The 9753-nt window shown below is 40.0% G+C and overlaps 1 protein-coding gene across 1 annotated transcript; it reads left to right on the forward strand.

Annotated features, from left to right (window-relative positions):
• The first annotated feature begins 2339 nt into the window (after positions 1 to 2339).
• Positions 2340 to 5542, forward strand: LOC128330988 (vomeronasal type-2 receptor 26-like). Its single transcript, XM_053264355.1, has 4 exons — positions 2340 to 2591; positions 2920 to 3060; positions 3731 to 3857; positions 4632 to 5542. The coding sequence occupies exons 1-4, from the start codon at positions 2340 to 2342 to the stop codon at positions 5540 to 5542; spliced, it is 1431 nt and encodes a 476-aa protein (XP_053120330.1).
• Positions 5543 to 9753: the final 4211 nt, after the last annotated feature.

A 9753-nucleotide genomic window follows, 5' to 3' on the forward strand; every position in this document is an offset into this window, starting at 1 on the left:
ACCTCCTCCTAATAGCTAGCTACCGGGGAAGGTTACACACAATCCCTAGTTATTTAGAACCCTATTTATTTAAAACACTATTTAAAACCCAATCTTACAACTATCACAACACTTTAATACCCTATTTATTTGAAACACTATTTATTTAAAACCCAATCTTACAACTATCACAACACCTTGAAACCCTATTTATTTAAAACACTATTTATTTAAAACCCAATCTTACAACAACTATCACACAACACTTATAGAGAAAAGTGAAAACCCCAAAAACCTAAAAACAGGGAAAAATTAATAAACCCCAAGCGCACAGTTAAAGAATGGAACACTACAGATTAGAACGCCGTGCGTGACGTGCGTGTGTCTGTGTGTTGTGTGCGTGTGTAAAATATAAAATGGCTGGGCCAATCTCACTCAGGTGTAGGCTTCTCCAACGCCGGGTCTCTGGCGTCCACCTCTGAGGGTCTGGTCTGGTGGCTGGTCACACAGGTGGGCCTGGAGTGCAGGCAGCAGGCACAGGCAGCAGTGACTCTCCGCAGAAAAAAATTGCCCAAAAAAGTGGTCTGGCAAAAAATAGGGTGGGGGGATTCAAAAGGAGAAAAAACACCCTCCTTTCCCACCAAGGGCTGCAGGCTGGCAATGCTTGCAGGCAGTCAGATGTTTAAAAAAAAATCTAAAATCTAACTATTCCTCTTCTTCTCTTCACAAAAAAGGATTAAAAAAAATGGGAAGAGGAGGTTTGCTCTGCAAGGAAGAGGTTTCCTTCCAATCCTTTCCTTAAAAAAAATCTCCCCCTCTTCTAGCCCCAACAAGGATTAAAAAATGAGCAGAGGGTTTGCCTCTGCAAGGCAGAGGTTTCTTTAAAAAAAAAAAAAAAATCTCACCCTCTTTTAATCCAGAAAAGGATTTTAAAAAATGGGAAGAGGAGGTTTGCTCTGCAAGGAAGAGGTTTCCTTCCAATCCTTTCCTTAAAAATAATCTCCCCCTCTTCTAGCCCCAACAAGGATTAAAAAATGAGCAGAGGGTTTGCCTCTGCAAGGCAGAGGTTTCTTTTTTTAAAAAAAAATCTCACCCTCTTTTAATCCAAAAATGGATTAAAAATTGAAAAGTGGTTTGCCCCTGCAAGGAAGAGGTTTTCTTAGAAAAAAAAAATTCTCCCCCTCTTCTAGCCCCAACAAGGATTTAAAAATGAGCAGTGGGAAACCTCTGCAAGGCAGAGGTTTCTTTAAAAAAAATTTCCACCCTCTTCTCTCTTTATTTTAAAAATTGCTTAAATAAAGCAGAAAACCAACCAACAAGGCAGAGCACTGGCGTCAATGCAGAAAAACAGCACCCACAAAAATCCAAAATCAAAATGGAGGCAAGACTTACTAAGCAAGGCAGCAGATCTCTCTCTTGTGTCTCTTCTCCCACGCAAGGCAGCAGAAAGGAAGAAAATGGCTACTGGTGGCCCCTTAAATACCCTCCTGCAAAGCCCTCCAAAAATCACCCCCACCCTTGACCCTACCTCCACCTGTACCTGGCCAATGGGAGGGTGTGATTTACTATCCAAACCTTATTTGGTCATTTTCCTCTGCAGGTAGGAACTTTTATTTTCAATGGAGGTGAATGGGAAAATTTTTCTGCATTGAAGTCAATGGAGAAAAAAGGCGGGAAATTCAAAGAGCTGTCAGAATTAAAATGGAGGGGGAAGAAGAAGGCAATTCTGCAGCCACAAAATGGAGGCTGCAGACATGCCCACGGAGGTCCGAATCACCCGAATTTTTTTTCACGAAATCGGGGTGATTCGGATCGGGCACAGAAATTTTCGGAGGTGCGCAGGGGTGATTCGGATCGGCTCCGAATCACCCGAAATTCGTTGTTTCGGGCACAGAACGATCTGTGCCCGAAACGAAATGCACATCCCTATAAGAGAGTACAGTTTTTACTGCTGCTTCTTTGTGTATTACAGTTTTATATTGGATTTTAAACTTTTAAATAGAGATATATTACATTTATATTTATATTTCTACTTCTAATTTGTATTTTAATTGTGGATTGATTAATTATTCTGTAAACTGCTTTGGGCTTATTTCAATGAAAGGCAGTATAGAAATGGAACAATAGATAGATAGAAAGATAGATAGATAATGTAAAATGTTTTTAACACTACCCTTAATTTATCTGCATCCTCTCTTCTCTTCTCTTCTTTTTAGCTGATCTATGGTCCCACACCAGTGATGAATGATAAAAGCCCAGGACTTCTGTTCTATCAGATGGGCCCCAAGGAATCCCTTTGATATGTGGGGATTCTCTCTTTACTTCTTTATTTTGGATGGACATGGATTGGACTCGCTGTTATGGATAATGACAATGGAGAAGGAGTTGTACAAACCATATATCCACTATTTTCTCAGAATGGTGTTTGCATTGATTACATAGAAATAATCTCTCAGATAACTTTCCTCTCTGAAGTTATGGACATTTTTGAATATGGGGCAAAATTACGTGATAAAGTTATGAAAAGTAAAGCCAATGTAGTGGTTGCCTATGGAGAATCATATTCCGTGACGCTGTTCAGATTTTTGCCATATTTATCAGAAGTAGAACAAGTAATAAATACACCAAAAGGTAAAGTGTGGATAGCAACAGCCCAGGTCGTGGTCACTTCATTTGTTTTCCAAAGGCAATGGAATGTAGAAATGTTCCATGGTGCTATAATGTTTAAAATTCACTCCAATGATCTACCAGGATTTCAACAATTTGTTGAGAGCAGAAACCTATCTATCCTAATAGGAGATGGTTTTACCAGGGAGTTCTGGCAACAGGTCTTTGACTGTGTATTCCCAGATATGGTGGTGGGTAACATGGATAAGAATATATGTACAGGGGAAGAGAAACTGGAAAGCCTTCCTGGGTTTTTTTTTTTTTTAAATGAAGATGACTGGCCACAGCTATAGCATCTACAATGCTGTCTATGCAGTGGCCCATGCTTTACATGTCATGTCCTCATCTGGAGTCAGACACAGGACAATGATGCATAGAGGAGAACAGAAGCTTCAGAATCAACAGTCATGGCAGGTAATAGGTTGGATATCCTCAGGTGTGAGAATTAGGGATGTACAAATCGATTCAAATTAGAATTGATTTGACTTGAAGATGGGTGATTCGAGTGATTTGAATTTGAATTGAATCACCCCTTTAAAAGGGCAATTTGATTCAAATTCAAAACACATGCTTGGAATTCAATTTGAATTTAATTCAAGAGCCATTTGGACTTTTTTAAAACCATTCATTCACATATAAATATTTGATTTATTGGACATTATTTAATCAATACATTATTTGCTGTAAGTTGGTTTTAACAGTTTAAGCTGGTTTGAACTGTGATTTTATTGTTTTTACTCTTCTGCAGAAAATGACCACGAGAGGCCCATTTTTGTCAGTATAAAATGTAATTAATAAATAGTAAATAATAAATTATTGAACACTGTTGGTGATAACTATCATACAAGTCATTTCCACTTGGTTGTCACACTTCTTTTCTGAACAGGTGACAATTGGATGGGAAGAATCCATTATGATGAGACACACCTAAATAATTCTGATATTATCCTCAGGGGCACTGGATGAATCCACAGAGTAGTGATGCCCATACTCCTACATTAATATATGAAAGGCCATGGGATCTTAAGTACTCCAAGTTCAATATTCTCAAGAACATAATTATCCTCTTTGATTTATGGATTAGGGACGGCCTCTTTCTCTGTGTACTGAAAGTTGCTATCCTGGTTCTAGCAAGAAAGTGAAGGAAGGGAAGCCATTTTGCTGCTACGATTGCATCCCATGCCCAGAAGGGAAGATTTCAGACCAGAAAGGTAAGAAATGTTCCTTTATGGAATTCCCTCCCCATAAGCATTGGAAAGGCACCTCATACTTACCCTTTCGGAGTCTTGTTCATAGTGTAGGACATATGTTCAGTAAAGACTGAACACCAGGTTTTATTTCTTTTATGAAACTGAATATGTAGAAGCAGATTTCAAACAATGTTTAAAATTCTTGTGTCTGCTGCTTTGGGAATAAACATAAGTGGTATATTTGAATTTCATGAATGACTGACTGAATGAGTGAGTGAGTGAGTCATTCATTCATTCATTCATTCAATTTCTATACTGCCCTTCCAAAATGACTCAGGGCGGTTTACAGATTAAACAAAAACAGTTAAAATCAATCAACAATTAAAACAAAGATTTTAAAATGCTGTAAAACAAACGTTAAAAAATAAAAACAGTTTAAAAATCCTGAAAAACCAGGTACATTAAAACCCTTTACAATGATTTAAGAATCCTGGAAGGCCAGGCCTATGTGATCCTACTTGTAAAATCCTATGTGATACTCATATAAGATCATGACTCTTTATAGCATTCTGAAGCAAAATTCCTTCATCAAACTCTTTGAGAAACCATTACAAAGCAATGAATGTGATTAATATTCTGCAACCTTATCCCCTCACCTGTAACACATCACAAGATCACTAAATATTGTATTATATGGAGACTATTTTCTCTAGATGGCTTATAGAGCAGTTAAAGCATACTGCTGAGATTTATGTTTTCATTTATGACTGAAAAAGCCTGTTTTATTTCTTTCAGATATGAATGACTGCCATAAATGCACAGATGAAACCTATCCAAATGAAAACAGGGATACCTGCATTCCTAAGGAGATCAGTTTTCTGTTATATGAAGAACCTCTGGGACTCAGTTTAGCCTGTTTTGCACTTTCCTTATCTTTGGCCACAGCTCTAGTACTAGGAACATTTATGAGGCACCACAACACTCCTATTGTCAAAGCCAACAACTGGAGCCTCACCTACACTCTCCTCATCTCCCTCCTGCTCTGCTTCCTTTCTGCATTCCTTTTCATTGGCCAGCCTGATAAGGTGACATGTCTCTTTCAACAAACTGCTTTTGGGATCATCTTCTCAGTGGCTGTTTCTTGTGTGCTGGCCAAAACTATCACGGTGGTTCTGGCTTTCATGCCCACCAGACCAGGAAGCAGAATAAGGAAATGGGTGGGGAAAGGACTGGCCAGCTGCATTGTGTATTCCTGCTCCCTTATTCAAGTAGGCATTTGTGCAGTGTGGTTGGCAACCTCTCCCCCATTCTTAGATGTAGACATGCACTCAGTGTTTGACAAAATTGTGCTGGAATGTAAGGAGGGCTCTGTGACTATGTTCTATTCTGTTCTGGGGTACTTGGGCTTCCTGGCCATTGTCAGTTTCACTGTGGCATTTTTTGCCAGGAAGCTACCTGACAGTTTCAATGAAGCCAAATTTATCACTTTCAGCAAGTTGGTCTTTTGCAGTGTTTGGATGTCTTTTGTTCCAACTTACTTGAGCTCCAAGGGGAAATACATGGTGGCTGTAGAGGTGTTCTCTATATTAATCTCCAGTGCTGGCTTGCTGGGCTGCATCTTTCCCCCCAAATGTTACATTTTGTTGTTGAGGCCTGAGCTGAACAGCAGGGAACAGCTCATAAGGAAAAAGGATTTGAGAATGTAAGGCTGGTGTCATTTGGTATATCTCCTTGTACAGCTCTTTATTAGGGGTGTGCAATTCGGATTTTTGGTGATTCGATTCGGATCCGAACGGAAACACCCCAATCTATTCTGTATCTGAATATTTCCCATCTGAATCACCCCTGATTCGATTCAGATCCGAATTAATCCGAATCCGAATCTGAATCGATTCGGATTTAAAAAATGGGTCCTGGGGCCAAAAGCGTGGGGTGGTAGTGCCTAATGGGTGGAGGTGAGCAGTGTGGGGTTGGTGGTAGTGCCGGGAAGGGGCAAGGAAGCTGCCTGAATTTTTTCAAAGGATTTGGGCAGAGGGCTGATTTTTGGTGAATTGTTGAAGTTTACGCGTCTTTAAGGTTTTTCCTCATAATGTATAATGAAGCTTTCAGCAGCCCCATAAGTGCACTTGGGGGGTGCTGGGGTGGCCCAGAGTGGTGTAGTTCACATGGGGTGCCAACCACACCCATGGGTTTCTAAACCATGGGGTACATGGTTCTGTTGTTTCTGAGGTATTCTGAGTGTGGATTCTATGACAGCAAATTAGAGTGGATTCATGAGACACCATGAATCCACCCTAACCCTTGCCCCTACCCGGCACTACCACCAACCCCACACCGCTCTAGGCCACCCCTTTCCCCCCGACGTGAAGTGATACACCCTCCAATATACCTAATGGGGGAAAACCTTAAAGACGCATAAACTTCAACAATTCACCAAAAATCAGCCCTTTGCCCAATCACTCTGCAATTCAGGTCTTCGCCTCCACCCATTAGACACTACCACCCCACCCCACTCTTTTGGCCCAGATCCCAAGTTATGCCCCCAATCTGCCCCAAAGACACTAAAACTTCAAAAATTCACCATAGATCAGCCCTTTGCCCAATCCCTCTGCAATTGAGGTGGCAGCCTCCACCCATTAGGCACTACCACCCCACCCCACTATTTTGCCCCTGGGACTCAAAATTCGGGTAGAAGAATTTCAGAACTTTTTGTATTGAAGTCAATGGGAGACAAAAAGGCGGGAAATTCAAATAGACGCCAAAATCCGAAAATCTGAATATTCGGAGCTGAAACGGAGGTGATTCGGTTCAGCTACAAAAAAATTTGGAGGGCCAGAAGGGTGATTCGGTTCCAATCTGAATCACCCGAAATTCACTGTTTCGGGTACGGATCGTTCTGTACCCGAAACGTTTTGCACATGCCTACTCTTTATCTCTGCATATGCATGCTGCTCACACCAGAGCATTTCTGTCATTTCCTCTCTGGTCAGCTTTATGATTGTAATCTTCTGAAGATATTTCATATCAGTCTTTAGCTTGTCTTAGTGGGAAGCCATTAAGATGTGCACAATTTTTTGTGAATAAAAAAGATGTGCATCAATTTTTTAATTCATTTCAAATTCAAATCAAACTCCAAAAATTCATTTTGAATTCAATCCAAATTCAAATTTGGTTCAAAGATTTGATTCCAATTTGAATAAAATTTGAAGTGATTTGACCCTGTTTTGGCACCTTTAAAAACCAACTGGGGGCTTGAATAGTTTTTAAAAAGGTGTCCAAAGGCTCTCAAGTGAAATTCAAATTGAATTTCAGATATTGAATTCAAATTGAACTGCCCTCTTAAAGGGTGTTTCAATTAAAATTTGAATCAATCAAATCATTGAGTTTCAAGCTGAATCAATTCAAATTCAGATTGTTTTATAAATCCCAAGTGACAGGTACGAACAGGAAAAAAAGTGACAGGGGCTGACAGGAGAAGCACCAATGCTTCTGAAAAGTTCCAGACTAAAGCTGCACAAGTGCAAGAATGTGTGTGTGGGGATTTCAGCTACCTCCCCCTATTTCAGAAGTCCTCTGTCTTGCCCCAGAATATGTCTCTGAAGGCTGCATGGTCCTCAAGGACATATCTTCAGCTGGCACAGAGTTCTTCCCATGTAAGGAGAGGTAACTGAAATATGTTTCCATTGTTGAGCCAGCAGTGGAGCTGAGTTAGTGTAACTTTTAAGCAGGTATGGTGATTTTCCTGTTGCAGCAGAGCTTGATTAGTCAGAATGTCAACTTTGATTTTTCAACAGGGTTTGAAATTTAGTAATATTAGCAGGTGGAGTAGAGTAAAATCGAGTTTGTAAGGTACAGGATATATGTTTTGAATTACTATAGCAATGGTTGAATTGTATAGTTAGTGATTCGCGTGGATTGGTGAGCGGGAAGTCAACATTTGTTTAATTGGATGTAACGAGATTGTTAAGATATTGTAAAAATCAATAAAAAAATTTAAAAGCCAAAAAAAAGAAAAAAGAAAAAAGAATGTCAACTTTTTAGGGTGTTAGTACCAAGACCACAAAAACAAATAATTAATTGGCCTAGTGCTGGGGGTGGGGGGGAATTCTACCTCATCTGCTGCCCTTTTTGCAGACAGTGATTGGCATGTAAACTAACGAAGTGCCTGTGTGGAAATGTTGCGAACATGTACGGATATTCTGTTTCCACTAAGTCGGATACTGTATTCCAGACTTGTGCTGGACTAGCACAAACATCCTTGTGCTTGTATACAGAGTGCTCAATATTTGGTGCATGCCCTCTTGGGCAATTGATTATTTCACACACTATGTTGCAGGGAAAGATTGCACTATAGGATACACTCTCTTTTGTGTCAACTCACACTGGAGAAAGGGGGGAAAGTTAATTCTTGAATTATTTCAGAGATTCTCCATTTCATAAAGTTGTATCTAAATTTAATGTAATGCTGCTGTCTCACTCACTGAGATGAAAGAGCAGATACCTTAAAAACCATAATAAGCTGTAATTTAGCAGAAAACATCTTTAAATTTACTACAATATTATTATTATTAGTAGTAGTAGTAGTAGTAGTAGTAGTAGTAGTAGTAAATCTGATCAGATTCACAGGGTAAAGTTTAGTCTCTTCATGCTCTCAAATGCATGAAATCAATTGTAGTTATGGAATTTGCTGCCATGATTGCACTGATTTTTCTCCTTTTCATCAGTTATGAAGTTCCCACTTAGGAAATATTATTCATTAATTCTTTTTGTAACTGAGGTCACATATTCCACCCCACCCTAGAATATGTCCAGGCCTTTCCCGAAGGTGGGCATTAGGCCTATGACACCAAAGAGTCTGCCCTATGCTCCTACAGGTCTGAAAACCCACCAGATGGCTGCCCATATTGCTGGTGAAGTTCTGGTACTAAAAACTAACTTCACGGCACACCCAATGGATGAGAATGATAACATAGAAATGCAATTGTGGGTGCTGTAACACCAAACCTGCATCAGTCATGGAAGCTGACTCTTGAGAGCCTCTAGCTCCTGGCTCCAAAAAGGGAAACATGAGTTCATCAGATTCTGAAACAAAAGCTCCTGTGAAACGAAAGTTGTTTAGACCTAGGTGTTTGGGGTATGATGACAACTGTTGCCAAAATTCAGATGGAGACTTTTCTGAAGATGAAGAGTATGGCTGTGATTCATTGTTGTCAAGCAGGCCCTGGAGGTCACATTGCGTGAAAAAGTGCTGCATGGCTAGTGAAGATTGGTCATCTTGTGATTGCCTGATGCCAATTTCAGGCAGCCCAAGATCCTCTTAATGCAGGGCTGTATGCTTCACTTCATCATCTGAAAGTGGGGAGGAGGAGGAAGGCATGGATGGTAGTGTGCTTACAAAACCTGAAGAGCAAACTGAGGAGCCTGAGGAGCTGGTAAATTGTATGTGTTTTAATTTGATTATTTTGTTTGTTTTTACCCTGAGGTATTAAAATGTTGTCCTCTTTTGTGCCTTTGAGAACATGCACATCGGGGATATCAACATATCCTGCATCTCATGTGTTTGCACTGCTGGTGACCAATAAAAGAATTTTGTTTTTAAATATGTGTGTTCATACCTGTATAAAGCAGAACCATGGCAAGGCACAAGGAACTCCTAAAGAAAATACATTATATCCCTGGGAGAATGGGGAGTTTTGGAAGCGTAACTCTGCTATTTCAAGAGGCCAGGCAGCACAGTAAAGTGCTGAGTAAAAGGCAAGTTGAGGCCTGGCTTTCAGAGCAGGATGCTTACACTCTACACAAACCTGCAAGGATTCATTTAAAAAGAAACAAGACTATTGTTTCGGGGTAGATGCACAATGGCAGGCAGATTTAGTGGATATGCAGCAGTATTGTAAATACAACAAAGGTTACAAGT

The sequence above is a fragment of the Hemicordylus capensis genome, chromosome 6 (genome assembly GCF_027244095.1).
Source record: "Hemicordylus capensis ecotype Gifberg chromosome 6, rHemCap1.1.pri, whole genome shotgun sequence".
Classification (NCBI taxonomy): Eukaryota; Metazoa; Chordata; class Lepidosauria; order Squamata; family Cordylidae; genus Hemicordylus; species Hemicordylus capensis.